The 21,092-nt window shown below is 58.3% G+C and overlaps 2 protein-coding genes across 7 annotated transcripts; both read right to left on the minus strand.

Moving 5' to 3' along the window:
- Positions 1 to 1,070: 1,070 nt before the first annotated feature.
- On the minus strand, positions 1,071 to 2,193 carry INAFM1 (InaF motif containing 1). The gene has a single exon (XM_039466901.2). The coding sequence runs from the start codon at positions 1,945 to 1,947 to the stop codon at positions 1,402 to 1,404; it is 546 nt and encodes a 181-aa protein (XP_039322835.1). The 5' UTR covers positions 1,948 to 2,193; the 3' UTR covers positions 1,071 to 1,401.
- Positions 1,071 to 19,794, minus strand: CCDC9 (coiled-coil domain containing 9). Of its 6 annotated transcripts, none has more exons than XR_005578609.2 (16): positions 19,704 to 19,794; positions 17,571 to 17,644; positions 17,302 to 17,406; positions 15,544 to 15,645; positions 15,139 to 15,381; positions 12,330 to 12,413; positions 12,076 to 12,249; positions 10,558 to 10,739; positions 6,327 to 6,373; positions 6,089 to 6,224; positions 5,605 to 5,698; positions 5,133 to 5,517; positions 4,678 to 4,770; positions 3,314 to 3,363; positions 2,200 to 2,765; positions 1,071 to 1,379 (listed from the first exon to the last, which is right to left on the minus strand). XR_005578609.2 is itself a non-coding variant. In XM_039466898.2 (14 exons), exons 2-14 carry the CDS (start codon positions 17,571 to 17,573, stop codon positions 3,260 to 3,262), a joined length of 1,752 nt encoding a protein of 583 aa, XP_039322832.1. In that variant the 5' UTR covers positions 17,574 to 17,644; positions 19,704 to 19,794; the 3' UTR covers positions 2,897 to 3,259. The 6 variants fall into 6 exon arrangements, 2 of the variants coding, with proteins under 2 accessions (XP_039322832.1, XP_039322834.1); XR_012513803.1 differs by having other exon boundaries at positions 2,967 to 3,363; XR_012513804.1 differs by lacking the exon at positions 19,704 to 19,794 and adding an exon at positions 19,616 to 19,698 and having other exon boundaries at positions 2,967 to 3,363.
- Positions 19,795 to 21,092: the final 1,298 nt, after the last annotated feature.

The raw sequence follows: 21,092 nt of genomic DNA on the forward strand, positions 1-21,092 counted from the left end.
GATCGCGCCATTGCACTCCGGCCTGGGTAACAAAAAAAAAATATATATATATATATATATACATAAACAAACTTTTTAAAAAAAGAAACAAGAGAAATCGAGTGACCTGCCAAAGCCACACACGTAATGAGAAGAGCCGGAGTGTGAACCCCAGGCAGTCTGGCCCATCAGTGCCCGTAACCTCACCTATGCTGGCTTCCTGGATTCCCAGTGTGTCCACAGCCACCCTCTGGGGAGAGGTGGTGGGTAACTGGGGAGGTGACCAAGGTAGCTGACCTTCGTAACTATATCCACAGATGTCCCAGAGCCAGAGTGTGAGAGAAGAGGCTCAGTTTCCCTCTAGTGGGAAGGCCTCCAGCTCAAGGGGGAGGCTGGACAGGAGCCAGCTTCCTGCATGTCCCATCCGAAGTGCTGCCCAGAGCCAGGCCTCATGGGCCTCGCTTCCCTCAGACTCCTTCCCCAGCAGCTAGACCTCAGTTTCCTGGCCTCGATTTCCTAGCAGCGCGGCAGGCCAGAGAGGCCACACCAGTCTTCCAAGGCAGCATAGCACGTTGGTCATTTGTTCTGAGATTTCCAGACAGGCTGAGAAGCAGCCCCCCCCACCCCCCACCCCCGCCACCGCCATGCACTCATCTCTGACACCAGGAAGAGGGCCAGCATCGCTCCCTCTCGGCAGCCAACTGAGATCCCCGCGTGATGTAGCCTCTGTCCCTGACGTGATAATTACACTAACAGCAATTCCCAGAACCCCAGCTATTATCCTAAATCATCCCACCCCTCCTGTCTTCTGTACTGTAACAGAGAACACTCTGCTTCTCTCCAGAGACATTTGTCCTCTGCTCCAAGCACACAAAAAACTGGGCAGCCCTTCCCACTGTCTGACCTTCAAAGGTCCTGCTACTGCTAAGCTGCTTCTCCCTACTCCAACCAAGAACAGAAGGACATCTTAAGGAAGGGGAACAGCCCGGCCAGGACAAGACAGACAAAGGCTATACCCCAGGAAGGTGTTCCCCACACAAACTTGGGAAGGGGGTGCATCTCCACAGACAACAGGACAGACACAGCACGAGGCAGCTGGGGCTGTGGTTTATTGCAGATGGACACGGATTCAGGGAGGTGAGGAGGCAGATGGGCTGTGGGTTCTGTGCTCAGCATCCCACAGGGGGAGGGGCAGGTGACAGAGGTCAGGATGGGGTCTTCCTGATGGTGGAGGATCCGGCCTGACCACAGAGTAGCTGCAAGAAGCAAGGCCCCGAGCCGGCACCCCCTGGGCCCCCATTCCTCAGGATGACGACTCCGGAGACGCTGGGCGATGTCATTAGGAAGGATCCCCGGCGCATCCGCGGTGTGGAGCACAGAGCTCTCGAGGACTGGCGATCCTAGTTTAGGTGGAAGGGATGGTTACCCGGGTCCTCGCCCCTCCGCGGCCTCCGGCGTCTCTCTGGGTGTCTCGTGGCTCGGGCGGCGGCCAGGGTTGCTGTAGCGGCGGCGTCGGCGGCGGCTCAGCTGCAGCTGGAGTTGGGGTCGCGGGCCGCCGGGGACTCCCAGGAGGCAGGAGACGGAGGCAGCGGCGGGCGCCGGGACAGGCGGCGCGCCCGGGCGGTTGGCACACGGAGGGGACGGCGCGCTGGGCTGTGGGCCGGCGGGCGCCGCGGGGGACCGCGTGGGCACCCAGATGAGACCGTAGTACACGGCGAGCAGGACGGCGGCCAGCGAGACGCAGAGGAAGTAGGCGCAGACCGGGGCCAGGCGCAGCCAGCGTCCCCGCGGGCCCTCACTCAGCCCCGCGCCACCGGGGCTCTCGCCACCGCCGCCCACGCAGCTGGTGCCCCGCATCCCCGCAGCCCAGTCGGCCCCGCGCCGCGGCCCGCACAGGCCCCGCCCCCGCCCCGCAGGACCGCCCCGCGCTCTAAATCGCCCACCTCCGGCCCCACCCCCGCCAGGCATGGTCACGCCCCCGCGCGAGCGGCCGCCTCTGCATCCTTAGGCTCACCCCCTCCAGCCTCCTCCTAACCACCAGCCCGCGGAGGCGCTAGCCCCGCCCCCTCATCGCTCCAGCCCCGCCCCCGCGCTTAGCCCCACCACCTCTATCACCGCCTCCTCCCACCACAACCGGACCAGGACTTCATCCAGCCCAGGCGTCTAGCCCGCCTCGGAGCCCGCCCCCTCATTCCGCCCAAGCCCCGCCTGGAGCCCTACCCCGCCCTCCGCCGCAGCCAGGTTCAGTTCTCTCTGCCTGTCGGACCGTCTACTCCAGCGCTCAAACCTCCCCCGCTCTCCGCCCTCTGGCTCCCACACTCTAGTCAGGAGTCCCCGCTTTCCTCCTCCGCAGGCTCCCATGCGGCACCCTGCCCGCGCCCCCGCTGGCGGCTCCGCCGCAGGCCGGTGGCAGAAGCCCCAGCCCCGCGCGCAGGCCCCGCCCTCTGCTCTAACTCCGCCTGCCCGGTTTCGGCCCCGCCCAGGCAGCCTAGCCCCGCCCCGCGGGACCCGCCCCGCCCACCTCCAGCACACAGCCGCCCTTCCAGGTGTCCTCAGCATCAGGCTCCCAGGTTCCAGCTCCGCCCCTAACCGCAAACGCGCCCCTTCTCCCAGCTCCTCCCCCACCGTCAGCTTCTCCCGGTCCCTAGAGCCACGGGGGTCCAGACCAGGCTCTGGGGGAGAACATAGCCTGGAAATCCAGATAAACCCTTCCTGACGACCCCTCCCCATCAAGGCGGGGAAGCTTCAGTCCCCTCCCAGCAGCGTCTTCAGGAATTCGGGGAGGCCTGCAGGAGGGGGGAGGGAAGACGGATCAGGGAGGTGGAGGAAGACCCCCTTCCTCCCGCCTCTTCCGCCACGGAAAAGCCCGCCAAGCACAGCGACCCAGCCTGCCCCCTCCAGAAACACAGTTCAAGGGTGAGCGGAAGCACTGCGTTTAATAGGACAGGGCTGGCGCCCGAGTAAGTCAAGCCCTTCGGAAGAGTCACCGGCTATCACAATCCTGGAGGCGGGAGATTCGGCCTGGGGACTGGCCCGAGCCGCCCAGGGCCTCCACGGGAGGCTAAGGCGGAGGAGTCCCAGCCGTCCGTGTGCCGCGACAAACCCCGTCTGTGGGGCCGGCACCGATTACTGCCCTGGCCTCGCCCAGCTCGCAGACCCTGGCTCCTCCCCCCTTACATTTAACCCTCTCCTGGCTGGAGTGTGGTAGAAGCAGAGGACAGAGGCGCGAGGCGGTGGGAGGTTAGTGCAGAGCGCAGAGGCCGCGGTCCGGCAGGCGCGGTCAGCGAGCGGCCCCCGGCGGCGGAGGGGCCGCCACCACCTTGCAGAAACGCACCCTCTGGAAGTCGGTGATCTCCGCCGTCTCCTGGCCCTCGGGGCTCGCCTCTGGGAAGAGAAGGGGCTGAGTCAGCGGAGGGGAGCATCTCCCCACCTCCCCGCAGGCCCAGGACCCCTCCCTCATCTAGCCACGCCCCTCAACCCTTTCTAGCCCGGCCACTGCGGGCCTGGCGCTAAGCGGCTTAGGGGCCCCGGATTCTTAATCCTGTCAGCGGACCCACACAGCAGCAAACATCCCCAACAGAATCCTGCTTACAATCGAGGAAACGTGGGTGTGGCGAGATCTGCCTCCCAACACGTGGCCTAAGGCAGACTGGGCCCCCGCGCCACCTGCCGCTGCAAACTGTCCTCTCCCACCCCCGCCCCATCTCACGGCCTTCACCAACCTCCACCAAACAGTGCTAGAGGAGCCGCCCTCCCCCCTCCTTCCCCAACGCCTGCTATTCTAAACCAGTCCTTCCTCGGCTCTGCCCCCAAATCCTAATCCCACTCGGGGGGGAGGGGAGGCCATCTGAGATTCGAAATCTCATTCCCACGGGGTGCAGGAAAGGGGCTTGGCCTCTTGCTCGCACTCCGTCGGTCCCAAAATTCTGATCGGGTCTGCATCTCTATTCTAATTTGCCCCACTAGGTTGCACCTCAAAAACTGATCCCAGCCACAGTTAAATCCAGTTTTCTGCCCTGCCCATCTGTTTGGCCTTTTCCAGCCAGTTCAATTTCGAAGTCCGCCTCTAGCTCCTGCCCTAGGACACCAAGCCCCAACCTCCTTCCTTTTAGTTTTTGTTTTTTGGGTTTTTTTTGAGACGGAGCCTCGCTCTCGGCTCACTCCAGCCCCCGCCTCCCAGGTTCAAACGATCCTCCTGCCTCCCAAGTAGCTGGGATTACAGGCGCGCACCACCACCCCCAGCTAATTTTATTTTAGTAGAGATGGGGTTTCACCATGTTGGCCACCCTGGTCTCACACTCCTCAACTCAAGTCTGCCCACTCTGGCCTCCCCAAGTGTTGGGATTACAGGCGTGAGCCACAGTGTCCCCGGGCACCCCATTACTCTTAAATGGGTGCTTTCCAAAACCCCTGAGCTAGACCCCAAAATTCTAATCCCTTCTTTGTTTACCTCCTCGACCTCCACCCACATACCCAATTCCGATTGGCCTGGCCCATAAAGTCGCCCCTTAGCTCCACCCCCGCATCCTGGCTCCAGCACCCGCCCCCCCCCCCCCACCATCTCTATCTCAGCTCACCCTTTCCACTTCCCCTCTATGGTCCAGTTGCTGCCCACACACATTCCACTCCCCCCAAGCCCTCAGCCCCGGATAAAGAGGAAGCAGCAGCCTCCACCCCCTGCCCCATGCACTCCCCCACCTGGAGTTGCCTCAGACCCCTCCTCTTCAGCTTTCTGGGATCCTGGGAGGCTGGGCCCGCTCTCCAGGGAAGCCCGGGCTGACTGGTCGCCTCCTAGGGAAGGGGAGGCCCAGTCAAGCCCCCTTTCCAACTTGCCATCTCCCCACCCCAAGAGAGAAGGCCCAGGGAGAGCTGAGGGAGGTTCAAGGACACACCTGGGGGAATGTCATTTGAGGATGTGAATTCTTTATTGGGGAGGAGGCTCGAAGGGCTGGGGCAGGCTCCTGGAATGGGCATTCCAGAGTCGGGCAGGACAGTACAGAGGGGCATGGGCTGCCCTCCCCAGCCGACAGGGCTGTGGGGCACACTGGGTCCTGGGGCCCAGCCCGAGGGTCCCCACCAGCCAACACCCCTCCAGCGCACTCATTCACACACAGGCAGCCAGTTTCATACATTCCCAAAAGGCCAGGCCTCACCCGGAGAGAGGGCGCCAGCCGGGTGGGCGGTCCGGGGAGAATTCAGCTCCACCTCTTCACCCCAATCAGACACAGGCTGGTGGCCGCTGGGTGGCGAGAAAGGGCTGGAAGGTGTGGCAGGGGCCTGGGGCTCCGGCAGGGGCTCCTCCGGCCTGAAGGGGGTTCCATGGGCCTGCTCACTGCAGGGGCTCAGGGTGGGGCTGGCTGCCGCAGGGGCTTCATGGTCTTCAGCTGGTTCCTCCTCGTCAGCTCCTTCTTCCGCCTCAATCTCCTCCTCGTCCTCGCTTATGTCCTCCCATTCTTCATCCTCTTCCCCCTCATTCTCCTCATTCTCTTCCCCCTCGTCTTCGGGAGGCTGGTGGGCAGGTGCTGGGGTCTCGGGTGGCTGTGGGGACACAGGCAGGTCAGGGCAAGGCATGGGCCCTGAGCCCCCATCCCGGGGCCCATGCCCTGAACGGCAGCCTGGCCTCACCTGCATGGGTGTCTCCACGAGGGGAGTGGGCTGTGGAGCATCGGGGGCTGGAGATGCTGCTGTCTCTTTTGTCTCCCAGCGGTCATCATGGTCACTAGAATGGACAGAGGGTGGGGAGATGCCTGGGTGGAGAGTGGACAGGAGAAAGGGGCTTCCTGACTCCACCCTGCCTAGGGAGGAGCTACCCGGAGCACATGGCATGCTGGAGCACAGAGGGAATGGTGGAGGTGTGTCCCCAGGTGTCAGGGACAGAGAGAAGGTGGGGCAGGTGGCAGGAGGGGACATGAGTGAGGCAGAAAGGGGACAGACGAGGATAAAACCAAAAGCCAGATCCCAAGTCCCTGAAACCAAGTACCTGCGAGATAGACAGGGCCAAGATAAAGACAGGGACAGACAGACGTGCCCACACCTTCACAGCAAGCCAAAGACCAGAAAGCCCTTCAGACAGCCCTGGGCTGTGCAAGTTGCGAAAGGGGTGCCCCACCTGTAGGCCCAGGGCGCTGACTTGGCCTGGGGCCGGCTGCTCTTTCTCCTCCTGCGGCTGCTAGCCTCGGCTTTGTGCTGGGACAGGAACTCCCCAAAAGTAGGGGGCTTCGGGGGCCGGGCCCAGGCCTGGTCATCTGCAACAGAACACCCAGGCATTGTCAGGAAGGGAGGGTTGTGGCACACACCACCCCCAACTCCCAGACCCTGCCTGACCCCAGCCAAGGGCACCCACTCACCATAGCGGTGGGATGGTTCTCGAGCAGGGACCGGGCTGTCCTTGAACCTAGGGAAAGATAACGGGTGAGCAGGCAGGTGGAGGGACAGGGCAGCAAGAGGAGCAAGTTGACACAGGAGGTCAAGGTCACATATCAGATCAGAGACAGATGGTCACCCAGACAAAGCCAGGCATGGTGGTGCACACGTAATCCCAGCTACTCGGAGGCTGAGGAGGGAAGACTGCTTGAGCCTGGAAGTTCAAGGGCAGTGAGCCACAATCAAGCCACTGCACTCACGCCTGGGTGACAGAGCGAGACCCTATCTCAAAAAAAAAAAAAAAAAAAAATGATGGACCAGTTGATGGGCAAGACGCAAACTTGACATCACAGTGACAAATAAAAAGATTCAGGCGGCCAGGCGCGGTGGCTCACACCTGTAATCCCAGCACTTTGGGAGGCTGAGGCAGGTGGAGCAAGCCATCAAGAGATCGAGACCATCCTGGTCAACATGGTGAAACCCCATCTCTACTAAATATACAAAAAATTAGCTGGGCATGGTGGCACGTGCCTGTAATCCCAGCTACTCAGGAGGCTGAGGCAGGAGAATTGCCTGAACCCAGGAGGCCGAGATTGCGGTGAGGCGAGTTCGCACCATTGCACTCCAGCCTGGGTAACAAGAGCGAAACTCCGTCCTAAAAAAAAAAAAAGATTCAGAATGTGGCCACCGGAACAAAATTTGGATCACCACAGACCCTTGCACAAGTACATGATCTCCAGCTCCCTAGCTGACCTTTCCCACCAGTCCTTCTCACCTCTCCAGCCAGGCAGGCTCTTCCTCACACCTAGCTCCTGCCTCAGGGCCTCACCGCCTGCTCCTGGAACGCTCTTCCCACATTTTTCAGTGGCTCTCTCCTCACTGCCTTCAGAGCTCCGCTCAGAGGCCTCCCTGAACCCCCAGCCAGGAGAACAGTAGGGCTGGGCACAGTGGCTCATGCCTGTAATCCCAACACTTTGGGAGGCCAAGGTGGGCGGATCACTTGAGGCCAGGAGTTGGAGACCGAGATTGTAGGTAACATCCCCATGGAACCCGAGGAAGGAGAACTGTCCACACCCCGACCCCAGGCACAACTAGTACTTGAAGAATATCTTACGGTGTCATTGCTCAGCTGTTTCCTTTAAATAATCCTTCATATACAATCATATTAATTTACAGAATTCGTGCTTGAAGCATAACTTACTGCTTACATATATCTAGCATACTTAGTTCTATATAATCATATAGGTATTGTAGTCGGAGCCGTACTGACACATTTAGTGCTGATTTATAGAATCCTTCCACATAACCATATAGTAGTTTGTAGTAGGAGGAATGCCTAGAGCAGTCACAGAACAGAAGCAGTACATGGGAAAACAGTCAGACCAGGACGAGAATCAAAGACCCAGGCGGTGGGGTCCCTGCCCAAAAGGGCATAGGCTGTATGGCAGGCTTGGAGCAAGAGACTCTCCTCCTGATAAAGGAGCTGTGGTACTTTGCATCCAGTTCCTGCGGAAAGTCGGCCTCAGGCCTGAGATCCTGGGAGTAACCGAGGGAGAACCCCTCTGGTGTGACCAGTCACGGCGGCTGTATACCCTGTCAGTCTTTTCTCGATTCTCTGCTAGCTCAAATCATCCTCCCATAATTGTCTTAAAAGAGCACAAGTCTGTCAGCTCCCACTGTTAGAAACCCTTTGAAGTCTCCAGCCCCCAGATAAGAAGTGCTGCACACGACACCTGTTGCACACAGCCCACCTCCTTGCCTCAGTGACCTAATGGGGTGGACCCCTTTTCTGTACACAACCCTCTACTACTGTGCACGGCACGGCCCCCTACTGCACACGGCCCACCTCTCTGCCCAGGTGACATAACGGGGTGGTCCCCTCGCTTGTAACTCACGTGTATGCTAAGCTTACAGATGATGACCTCACTGACAACCCTGCCCCCTGCTTGTACCTAATAAATACAGACGCTCTGGGGCATTTGGGGGCCTCGCCATCTCCACTCACAGGTGGTGTGGCTCCCCGAGTCCAGATGCTCTTCGCCAGTTCTTCAGTGTCCTGTCTTTACCTCTTGGATCCTGCACCTCAACATAGCATAAGGGACACCCCACGACCCTGTGGGGCCTCCACAGCCCTACGCAGGATTAAACCCTGTCTCTACTAAAAATACAAAAATTAGCCAGGCGTGGTGGCAGGCACCTGTAATCTCAGCTACTCAGGAGGCTGAGGCAGGAGAATCACTTGAACCCGAGAGGCAGAAGTTGCAGTGAGCTGAGATTGTGCCATTGTACTCTAGCCTGGATGACAGAGCAAGACTCCATCTCAAAAAATAAAAAAGGTATTATTACACAAAATACCTAAGTCTAAAATTCTACCCCCCACCCTGGCTGCTTACTCTGCTTCACTATCTTTCCAGATGTGGCGTTACACCTCTTCATTACCCACCTTGCCCACTACAGTCAGTTCCGCAAAGGCAGAAATGTTTCCATCTGCCACTGTTATCACCTAGAACTTTCCATAACATAGGGAGACTCAAATATGTGCTGACAAAAGCAAAGCACCATACATTTTTTAAATTTTTTATAGAGACGGGGTTTCTCCACATTGGTCAGGCTGGTCCTGAACTCCCGACCTCAGATGATCCACCCAACTCGGCCTCCCAAAGCGCTGGGATCACAGGCGTGAGTCACCGCGCCCAGCCACATTTTTCTTTTTCTTAAAGACAGGTTCTTTCTCTGTGGTCCAGGCAGGAGTGCAGTGGCGTGGTAACAGCTCACTGCAGACCCGAGTTAGGCAATCCTCCAGCCTCGGCCTCCCAAAGTGCTGGGATTATAGGTGCGTCACTGCACCCAGCCATGAATGAAAACTTTCAACACAGAAACCTAACGGTGCTGATCTTTCAAGACTGCCATTTATCGGCTCTTCCAGAACCTTCTCCTTCTTGGCTATGGAGGTTAGCCCTCATGTGGATGACGCGGTGAGGCATTTAAGTCTGACTGAATGCGAGGACACAGTGAAACTAGAGGGTAACGATGCCACTGGGGTAGGAAGGTGGTGGTGAGGCATGGAGGTTGGTGGTGACGGGTCAGAGGCAGGTGGGAGGATGCAAAGGTCTAATCGCTGTTCAGCAGCCTTCACCAGCGCCACTGCCACCAGCGCTCCTATCCACTGCAGTGAGCGGAGCTTATTTCCCCGCCCCAGTGAGGCGCGGCGTGCTGACAACAACACTGGGAAGTGTGCCTGCTTGTGCATCTGCCCTATCAGGACAAGCGCTCCCTAGGCAGCTGCTACCCTCAGCCTGGACAGCAGAATGGCCACCCTGGAGCAGAGTGAGTTCGCCCTGCCACAAGGAGCCAAGCCCCACGGGACTCACAGCTTAGCATCCAGCCTGGATCAGCTGAGCCCAGCTGACCCGTGAACGCGTGAACACGTAAGAAACGCTCTCATACCAACTACTCGGCAGGCTGAGGCAGAAGAATCACTTGAACCCAGGAGGTGGAGGTTGCATGAGCAGAGATCCTGCCACTGCACTCCAACCTGAGTGACAGAGCAAGGCTCCAGTCTCCAAAACAAAAAAAAACCCAGAAATGCTCTTACGTGCCACTGAGATCTGAGCTGACCCACAGCATCTGAGAATGCGGCAGTCACTCACTCATAGGCAGCAGGAGGAACCAGAGAGAAGCACAGGACTTACAAGTCAGGGCCAAAGTCAGGGAGCCACGCGGGGAGGGGAGCGGGGAGGGGGGAGGAAAGAGGAGACCGGACAGTGGGGGAGGGAGTGGGGAAGGGAGCGGGGAGGGAACGGGGAGGGGAAGGGGGAGGGAGCGGGGAGGGAGCGGGGAGGGGAAGGGGGAGGGAGTGAGGAGGGAGCGAGGAGGGAAACGTGGAGGGAGCGGGGCGGGAACGAGAAGGGAGCGGGGAGGAAACGGGGAGGGAGTGGGGAAGGAGTGGGGAAGGAGCGGGGAGGGAGCGGGGAGGGGAAAGGGAAGGGAGCAGGGAGGGGAAGGGGGAGGGAGCGGGGAGGGAGTGGGGAAGGGAGCGGGGAGGGGAAGGGGGAGGGAGCGGGGAGGGGAAGGGGGAGGGAGCGGGGAGGGGAAGGGGGAGGGAGCGGGGAGGGGAAGGGGAAGGGAGCAGGGAGGGGAAGGGGGAGGGAGCGGGGAGGTAAAGGGGAGGACAGCGGGAAAGGGAGCAGGGAGGGGAGCGGGGAGGGGACTCACATCCCATCGGTCTTCTCGGCGTCCCACTCGCGCCGCCACTGGCCAGTGGGCTTGCGGTGTCTCTGCAGCCGCTCCTGGTCGATCTTCTCCCTCTCCTGCTTCCAGCGCAGGTACTCTGACCGCTCCCGGCCCGTCATGGACAGCGTCATATCTCCAGTACTGCCCAGGCCAGCTCGGCGGCCCTATCCCCCAGTGCACAGGTGGTCAGGGCACTGTCCCACATCCCACCCCATCCCTAAGCCCCAAGGCACATCCACTTGCTCAGGGTCACACACGGAAGCGGTGACAAGGCAGACATCACAACTAAGTCGGCTCAGATGGCACCTCCTAACCTCCTCAGAGAGGTCCTCCCAGATCTCCTAAGTAGCATCCCTCTGTCCCGTCAGCTGCTGGATTTTTCTCCACAACACTTGGCAGGACCTCTTACTATGTTTTCATTTACTCAGCTCAGGGGCTCTACCTCAAAACTCTAATCCCCAGCTCCTAAAATGGTGCCTATCCAAAAAAAGAAAAAAAAAAAAAAAGCCAGGCACAGTGGCTCACCCCTGTAATCCCAGCACTTTGGGAGGCTGAGGCAAGTGGATCATGAAGTCACGAGATCGAGACCAGCCTGACCAACACGGTGAAAACCTGTGTCTACTAAAAATACAAAAATTAGCTGGGTGTGGTGGCACCCGCCTATAATCCCAGCTACTCAGGAGGCTGAGACAGGAGAATTGCTTGAACTCAGGAAGTGGAGGTTGCAATGAGCTGAGCTCACGCCAGCCCAGGTGACAGAGCAAAACTCTTGTCTCCAAAAACAAAACAGTGTGCAGCACATAGTAGGTGCCCAGTAAACAATACTAATGTTAGTAACAAGAAAACACTCAAACATACCACAAAGCTGTAACAACTAGAGCAGTGTGGTTACTGGGAGAAGAACCAACAGACGGACAATTTAGAAGAACCACCAAGTGCAAGGACATTACCCCTCCCTCCCCTCCCAGGCCAGGTCCCCACTCCTCACACAGCCACCTGGTAGGTGCCTCACAAATGCTGGTGTCATTAATAATGAGGAATGACTTGCCTCAGCAGGAAACAAAACATACAATAAATCCTTAATAATTAAAATCCTGGCCAGGTGCGGTGCCTCAGCCTGTAATCCCAGCATTTTGGGAGGCCAAGGCAGGTGGATCACTTGAGGTCAGGAGTTCGAGACCAGCCTGGCCAACGTGGTGAAACAGTTTCTACTAAAAATACAAAAAAATTAGCCAGATGTGGTGGTGCTCACTTGTAATCCCAGCCACTTTGGAGGCTGAGGCAGGAGAATTGCTTGAACCCGGGAGGTGAAGGTTGCAGTGAGCCAAGATGGTGCCATTGCACTCCAGCCTGGGTGACAGAGCAAGACCCCGTCTCAAAAAAAAACATCGTGTGTGCTATGGCACAAATAAGGAAAGGCCCCACGGCCCTCATCTGTCTGGTTCCCACCGTGCACAGTCCGCATCTGAGCCCCGGGGTATCCCAGCCGCCATCACCCACCTGCCGCTCATGCTCGAGGCCACAGCGCACCCGCTCGAAGTCGGAGCCCCCCCAGTTGCGCCCATGCCGGCGGCTGTCCTCCCGGCGGTCCCGCTCAGACTCCTCCAGGGGCCCACTGCGTCGCCGGGGGTCATCCAGGAAGTTCCGAACAGGGTTGGGCTCGAGCACCCCTTCCTACAGGCACAGGAGCAGGGGGTTGGCACGGGCTTCGCGGCCCGGGCTCAGCCCGCCACAGGAACACTCACACCACTAACCCGCTGGTTGCGCTCGTACTCTGCGATCTTCTCCATCTCCTCGTTCATCTTCTCAATGTTCTGCCTGCGCCGCTCCTCCCACTCCTGGGGGGACAAGGACAGAGACAACCCACTTCAGGGAGAACTATTAAGCCGAAGGTGCAGGAGGGGACCACCCCACAGGCTGAGGCGGCTCTCCTCGGACTGGCCTACTGACCAGGCAGGTCCTTGGTGGGCATTTGCTCTCTGCGTCTCTGGGTCAGAAGTGAACTGACGTGGCTGGCTCACCTGGCCTAGACTACGAGAACAACTATACACTGCACTCACTTTTCTACTGGGGGGTCTGGAATTTCAGTCACACTAGACGGAGGGGGCCTGCATTCAAAACCAGCCTCCAGGCTGACGTGGTGGCTCACACCTCTAATCTGAGCACTTTGAGAGGCTAAGGCAGGAGGGCTGCTTAAGCCCAGGAGTTCGAGGCCAGACTAGGCAACATAGCAAGACTGTCTCTACAAAAAATTTTAGAAGTTAGCCAAGTGTGGTGGCACACATGTGCAGTCCCACCTACTCAGGAGGCTGAGGCTGGAGGATGCCCTGAGACCAGGTGGTCAAGGCTACAGTGAACTATGACTGTGCCAGTGCACTCTTGCCTAGGCAACAGAGCAAGACCTTGTCTCTATAAAATAAGTAGGCCAGGCTCGGTGGATTTACACCTGTAAATCCCGGCACTTTTGGAAGCTGAGGCGGGCGGATCACATGAAGTCGAGAGTTCGAGGCCAGCCTGATCAACATGGAGAAACCCTGTCTCTACTAAAAATACAAAATCAGCTGGGTGTGGCGGTGGATGCCCGTAATCCCAGCTACGTGGGAGGCTGAGGCAGGAGAATCACTTGAACCTGGGAGGGGGAGGATGTGACAGGCCAAGATCGCACCATTGCACTCCAGCCTATGCAATAAGATCGAAACTCCATCTCAAAAAAAAAAAAAAAAAAAAAAAATTAGCTGGGTTTGGTGGCACACACCTGTAATCCCAGCTACTCGGGAGGCTGAGGCAGGTGGATCACTTAAAACCAGGGGGCAGAGACTGCAGTGAGCCAACATTGTGCCACTGCACTCCAGTCTAACAACAGAATGAGACTCCATCTCAAAAAAGAAAAAAAAAAAAGCAAGTATCTGTCCCCGAGTGACAGACATCACGGAGCAGAGCCTCACCCAATGAACCAGCCGCCTCCCTGCAGGGCTCAGCATGTAAGAGAGAAATAGCCAGGTGCAGTGGCTCACACCTGTAATCCCAGCACTTTGGGAGGCTGAGGCAGGTGGATCATGAGGTCAGGAGTTCAAGACCAGCCTGGCCAAGATGGTGAAACCCCACCTCTACTAAAAATATAAAAATTAGCCAGGCATGCTGGTGGGCGCCTTTAATCCCAGCTACTCAGGAGGCTGAGGCCGAGAAGTGCTTGAACGTGGAAGGCAGAGGTTGCAGTGTGCTGAAATTGGGCCACTGCACTCCAGCCTGGTTGACAGAGTGAGACTCGGTCTCAAAAAAAAAAAAAGAGAGAGAGAGAGAGAGAAAAACTCCTACTCTACTTAGGCCGTGGGATTTTGAAGTCTTTTTGTGATAGCAGCTTGGCATGCCCAATTTAAGTCTAATTCTTTTTTTTTTTTTTTTGAGGAGTCTCACTCTGTCACCCAGGCTAGAGTGCAGTGGCACAACCTCAGCTGTGACCTCCACCTCCCAGGTTCAAGTGATCCTCCCGCCTTAGCCTCGTAAGTAGCTGGGATTACACATGCCCACCACCACACCCAGCTAATTTTTGTATTTCTTATTCCCCTGTAAGTGCTATAACCAGAAGCTCACAGGGGACAGCAGCTGCCCAAGGACAGGTGGCTCACAGGACCAGGTCCCACCCATGTCCACGGTGGGCTCTAAGCCACTCAGCTAGACAGCCTGCCACCCTGCTGAGCTGAACGTCAGGGGTAAGTGAGGGAGTTACAGTAATAGATCATTGCTCCCACTGAGCGCGGTGGCTCACACCTGTAATCCCAGCACTTTAGGAGGCTGAGGCAGGCAGATCACTTGAGGTCAGGAGTTCAAAACCAGCCTAGCCAACATGGGGAAACCCCGGCTCTACTAAAAATGCAAAACTTAGCCAAGCACGGTGGTGGGCGCCTGTAATTCCAGCTACTGAGGAGGCTGAGGAAGGAGACCCACTTGAACCCGGGAGGCGGAAATGCAGTGAGCCGAGATCACACCACTGTACTCCAGCCTGGGTAACAGCAAGACTCAGTCTCAAAAAAATTAAAGGAAAAAAAGATCACTGCTCCCACAAAGCCAGGAACTAAGACAAACATACAGAAACACAATGCCACATGGAGCCTGTGCTCACAAGCATACCAGACAGAGAGAGCCCACCAGACAGACAGACAGACAGTGCCAGAAAGGGAGGAGAGACAGGGACCGAGGCGGAGCAGGCAAGCGTGCACCAAAGAGCGAGAAAAAGGCGGACAGAGAGAGGGACGGGGGGACATGCAGCACTAGAAGAGACGGCAGCGAAGGCAGGCGAGGAGGAATGAGAAGAGGGGGAGCAGGAGAAGGAGAGAAAGTGACAAGGAGAGGACACACGAGCTCTGGGCGGAGGAGAGAGGGAAGGAACGGGAGGAACCAGGAGACTGGGAGCAGAGGAGGAGGTGGAGTAAAAGAGACAGAGCCAGATGCAGAGGCTCAGAGACGGATGCCGCAGGCCGGACCCGCAGGACAGCGGTGCACCTGGGAGTAGGAACAGACAACGGGGCACCTCGGCCAGGGCTCCAGGCGCTGCCCAGACCCTACCTTGGATTTCCGGTCAGAAGCGGAGGTGTCTCCAGAGAGGTGAGGGGACCCGCGGCCCCGGCCCCGCCGGCCACGGCCCCTGGCTCCTCCTCGAGGCTGCTCCCCAGGACTGCCCTCCCAGCTGCGGGATGCCTGGCCCATGCTGGTGCGGCCTCCTTGCTGCGGAGCAGTCCGGCCCCCCTTGCTGGCCCCTGGGGGCTGAGGGGTCCCAGGAGACCTCCGGGAAGGACCCACGTTCTTCTCCTGAAAGAGGGAAGATGAGGAAAGTACAGTCACTGGGCAGGAGGCATGTAGCCAGGATGGGGGCCGCCCGCTGGTGCAGGGCAGCTGAGGACTCCTGGGTCCCAGCCCTCCACCCCCCGCCCCTCCCCATCCTCAGGGTCCCTCACCCCCCGAGGAGCTCACCGCCTCCAGTGCCATGTTCTCTTTCTCCACCGAGCGGCCCTTCCGGGGAGCTGTGACCGCCACTCCCTCAAGTTCAGCTTTTTTACGGTCTTCCTCAATCTCCTAGGAGCAGACACCCAGGGTAGGGAAGCGTCAGCTGCGCTGTCCGCCAGACGAACTCCCACAGACCCCTGGAATGCCTCCTAAGTCCGGCCCCAGCCCAGGCCTCTCTCCTGGGCTCTGGATGAGAAACTGCTCACGTCTCTCAAGCCCCATCACGCTGCTGCCCCGCTCAGATCGCTCCTGTGGTGCCCAGCTCTGAGTAACAGCTTTCTCCAAAGCCTGCGGGACCCATGGGGTCTGGCGTTGGTACCTCCCTACCTCGTCTCTCTCCCAGTTCCCCTCGATCACTCCGGCTTCCTTGCTGTTCCCAGAACACACCGGGCTCAAACCTGCCTCAGGGGCTCTGCACCAGCGCACCCCGCCCAGAGATCCTCCCAGCCCTCACTTCCTGCAGGTCTCCACTCCAATGCTGCCTTCTCTGAGGCCTTCCCTAGCGCCCCACGGAAACCAGCTGCCCTGCCACCCTCTCTGTTCTCATCCCATTCACACCCAGCACGGTGTGCGTCTTGCTCACTGTCTGCTTCCTCCATTACGGTAGAATCTGCCTGGGCTCAGGCATGTCTGTCTGCTTTCGGTGATATATGTCACTGACATGTATCCCAAGCCTAGAACACTGGCCCACAAAAGAAACTCAACATGCCTTTTTAAAAAATGAATGAATACACGAAGAGTGAATAAATGAAACCCATGCCTCCTCCAGATCCCATCTCAGGGACAGCCACACCACCTTCTCAGGGGCCTTGTCCTAAACGCGCCCTCGTCCCCTCGCTGCCCGCAAGAGCCCATCAGTAACTAAGTCCCTCTCAACAGCCCTGCCCTGAGCCAGGCACCTCCTCTCCCACTGGGGTTCCAGCCCCAGCTTCCTCCTTGGTCTCTGGGCTCCAGTTTTACCTTCTCCCACCTACCACCACACAGCACCCAGAGGCGTCTTCCTAAAGAGCTATTCTGACCGGTCCCACCCCTGCTCAAGGCCCTCCCTGACTTCCCAGTGACCTCAGGAGAAAGTCCAAACTCAGCCTGGTGGCATTCAGGGTCCCGCACAGCCTGGCCTCTGCTGACCTGCCCAGGTCAATTCTCTCCTTAAACAACCCTCCAGCTTGAAGCTCCAAGCTCTCTCCTGCTTCCAACACTTGCACAAACTGTTCTCTCTGCCTGAAACATGTTCCCCTCTCCTTTTCAACTGCCTATTATCTACTCACCACTCAAGCCTCAGCGTCCACTCCTCCAGGAAGCCCTCCCTGATATCCCCAAGGCTGGGTCAGGAGCCTCCTCTGGACTCTCACAGACCCCTGAATTTCCTGATTCCAGACTTGTCCGCTGTGGGACATCCCTGACTGGGTACAGGGCTGTCATCCCTGACGAGACGGTGGGCCCTTGAGGGGCAGGTCTGGGTCTGCCTCAGGCACGGCTCTAGCCCCGGCACCCCCCTCATCACGGCGGGGGGGGGGGGTACTGTAAAGATCTTGAGGAATATTTGTGAACGAATGAATGAATGAATGAATAATGGAATGAAGGAAGGGATGTTAAGCTAAGACCTTTGGCTTTTATCCTGACAGTGATGGGGAGTCATGAAAAGGTTTTAAGGAAGGGAGAGGTGAGAAAAACTCACTGCGGGGAAGAGAGGGGATGGGGTCTCCCAGGGCGGGGCTAGGGCACCTGGTAGCGCCGGATGAGCGCCTCGTTCTTCCGCCGGAGAGCCTCGATCCTCTTGTCCAGCTCAGCATCCTTCTCCTGCTTTGATTTCAAATCGAGTGCGGCTGCCTGAGATGGGGAGACAGTTGACGGCGGGAAGGAGACACCTCCACCCACACCAGGGACATTCCCCTAGGGTCTGAGAGTCTGCCCCCTGGAGCCCATGCTCCCAAGCCCTCTTCCCCAAAGCGCAGCACCCAGAGGCGTGCTACAGACCCCACTTTCAGTCTCACCATTCGGCTGGCTGGGTAGGCCCACAGCCACAGCAAACCTCTCCTGCACAATCTGGATGCAGCACTGAGGGTTCCTGGGTACAGAGGGAAAAGAAGGGCTAAGGCCAATCGCCCCCCAATCTACTTCATCCTCACAGGCACACACAAAAAACCCCGTACCCCAAAAGAATTCTAGCCTTCACTCTCCCTCCCTTCTTCAACTGCTACCTCCCCCGTCTCTAAAGAGATTTAGACTCAGCTCTTTCATGATCTTTGTGGACTCACCCAGTTCCCACGTAAACGACCTAGTCAAACCCACCTTGGAGATGCTGTGGCCCCCACCCACTACTTAAGTACCCAACACTGCTCTCCTCCAAACGCAGATTCTACTCCAGCCTCCACACCCTGTAGTATGAGCGTTAGACCGAATTCCTTAACTCAAGAGAGTTCCAACTACAACCCCTTAAACTAGCCTGCACAAGAAAGTTCCTCCAGACGCACGTCCCCGTGCTCCTCCTGGTGCCTCTCATATCCAGACAAACATTCTAGCTCCACCACATAAGGCTCAGAAACATTCCCAATCCCATGCTCCAAAGAAAGTCTGAACCCCACTCTTTTTTTTTTTTTTTTTTTTTTTTTTTTGAGACGGAGTTTTCGCTCTTGTTACCCAGGCTGGAGTGCAATGGCGCGATCTCGGCTCACCGCAACTTCCGCCTCCTGGGTTCAGGCAATTCTCCTGCCTCAGCCTCCCGAGTAGCTGGGATTACAGGCACGTGGCACCATGCCCAGCTAATTTTTTGTATTTTTAGTAGAGACGGGGTTTCACCATGTTGACCAGGATGGTCTCGATCTCTCGACCTCGTGATCCACCCGCCTCGGCCTCCCAAAGTGCTGGGATTACAAGCTTGAGCCACCGCGCCCGGCCTGAACCCCACTCTTATTGGCTGCCCAAGCTCTCAGAGAACATGCCAAGCCCGCGCCTTCCCAAGAGACGTCCTAGGCCCGTCTCCAGCACCCTACTAAGGAAGGGCGATAGCCTCCCGCCTCTCCCAAAAGTATTCTGCACTGAGGCCCCAGAACTCACTGGCGAGGCTTCCTGGAACTGACTTTTTGCCCCAGTGAATAGTCCACCAGCAACAAGGTCAAAACTTCCCAGGCCCGCCCCAGATTCCCTGCGCAAATCTCCAGCCTCAATCCGGCTGGGAATGCCAGGGCCACGCCCCCGACATCCTAGAAACCGCTCTGGCCCCGCCCCCGGCTTGGGGGATAAACTTTCTGGCCCCGCCTTTCCCGCCAGACATCTGGCCCGCCCCCACCCATGGACCACTAATCTGACCCGGCTCCCGACTTTCCCAGCCACCCTCTTTCCCCACCTCCTGGCTCCTAGGCAACAGCCAAGACCCTCCCCCGCCACCTCATTATTATTCCAGCCCCGCCCCCCGCCTGCCCAGTCCACCCTCTGGCCCCGCCTCCGATTGGCCTGGCCAACTTTCTGGACACACCCCCTGACTTCCTCCCACGCCTTGTTGCGTCAGTATCCGGCCCCGCCCCTGGCTTCCCCAGCCAGGGTTCTAGCTCAGCTCCCCGCTTCCCCGCCAACGCTTTGGCCGCGCCCCTGGCTCTGGCAAAACTTTCTGGCTCCACCCTGAGCATTCCCCCGCCAACATCCTGGCCCTGCCCCCTGGCTCTCCACGACTTTTGGCCCCGCCCCCTCCTGGCGTCAGGCTCTGGGTCCGCCCCCTACGTCCCGGCCAACAATCCGGACCCACTTCCAGCTCAGGCAAAACTTTCTGGCCCAACCCACAGCGCTTCCGCTCCGCGTCCCGGCCCCGCCCCACAGCTATCCGAGCAACACTTTGGCCCCGCCCACAGCCAAGATACAACTTTTCGGCCCCGCCCCCAGCGGCCCGCCCAGGCTCTGGCCCCGCCCCGCCCCTGGCCCGCCCCGACGCTGCCCACCCCCGCAACCGCCCGCCCCGCCAGCGCCTCTTCAGCTTCCGAAGTGGGCGTCCTGTCCCCGCCCCCCGCAGAGTACTCCGACCCCGCCCCCGCCGGCGGCTCCTCACCCCGCCAGCTCCAGCTGGCGCTCCCCGCCACGTGGGGCTTCAGGCCCCGCCTTCCTGGGCGCGCTCCCGGCCCCCTTCCCGCGGTCACCTGTCCCGGAGACCCCGCGGCGTCCGCGACTCCGGCTCCGTCGGCCTCTACGTCCGCAGCTCCCGGGCCGCGCGCGTCACTTCCTGCCCGCACCACGTGAGGAAGGGAAATAAAGAGGGTCACTTCCGGTCCTATGGGACCGTTTCCGGGAGCCTTAAAGGGGCCGCGGTGGAGGCGGGAGCGGGGCCACCTGACTCCTACAGGTGTTCTGGAAGCTCATCCAACCTCCTGCCTGAATTACCAACACCCAGGAAAAGGAGACACCGTCCTCACGCCCTGGCCTCTACCTCGTTATTCAAGCTATTTCCGCCTCCAGCCCCTCATTTCTCTCAGTAGAAAGAAATATATATGTATACATATTGAGATGGAGCCTCCCTCTGTCACCCAGGCTGGAGTGTAGAGGCACAATCTCGGCTCACTGCAACCCCCGCCTCCTGGGATCAAGCGATTCTCCTGCCTCAGGCTCCCAAGTTGCTGGGATTACAGGTGCCTGTCACCACACCGGACTAATTTTTGTATTTTTAGTAAAGACGGAATTTCACCATATTGGCCAGGCTGGTCTCAAACTCCTGACCTTGTGATCTGACCGCCTCGGCCTCCCAAAGTGCTGGGATTACAGGCGTGAGCCACCGCGCCCCTCCTTTTTTTTTTTTTTTTTTTTTTTTTTCGAGACCCAGAGTCTTACTCTGTTGCCCAGGCTGGAGTGCAGTGGTGCGATCTCAGATCACTGCAATGTCTGCCTCCCGTATTCAAGCGATCCTCCTTCCTCAGCCCCCCGGGTAGCTGGGATGACAGGCATGCACCACCGCGCCTGGCTAATTTTTGTGTTTTTAGTAGAGACGGGGTTTCACTGTGTTAGCCAGGATGGTCTTGATCTTCTGACCTTGTGATCCACCCACCTCAGCCTCCCAAAGCGCTGGGATTAAAGTGTTAGCCACCACGCCTAGCTACATATGTTGTATGGTTCATTAGGATCTGTTGTGGCTGGGTGTGGACAGTTTTTGTTAACCAGTAGAATTAGATCATGTGAAGTTGGAGTGGGAGGATTTATCTTGGTGACTTTGGGATGCTTGTTTTCTTGTAGGTATAATTATGCAAAGCAAAGAATCGAAAAAGAAATGTCCAGAGAAGGAATTAAAAATAAGATAGGCCGGGCGCAGTGGCTCATGCCTGTAATCCCAGCACTTTGGGAGGCCAAGTCCGGAGGATCACCAGGTCAAGAGCTCAAGACCAGCCTGGCCAACATGGTGAAACCCCGTCTCTACTAAAAATACAAAAAATTAGCTGGAGGTGGTGACGTGCGCCTGTAATCCCAGGTACTCAGGAGGCTGAGGCAGGAGAATCGCTTGAAGCTGGGAGGCGGAGGTTGCAGTGAGTTGAGATCGGGCC

This window comes from Saimiri boliviensis, chromosome 14 (assembly GCF_048565385.1).
Source record: "Saimiri boliviensis isolate mSaiBol1 chromosome 14, mSaiBol1.pri, whole genome shotgun sequence".
Lineage (NCBI taxonomy): Eukaryota > Metazoa > Chordata > Mammalia > Primates > Cebidae > Saimiri > Saimiri boliviensis.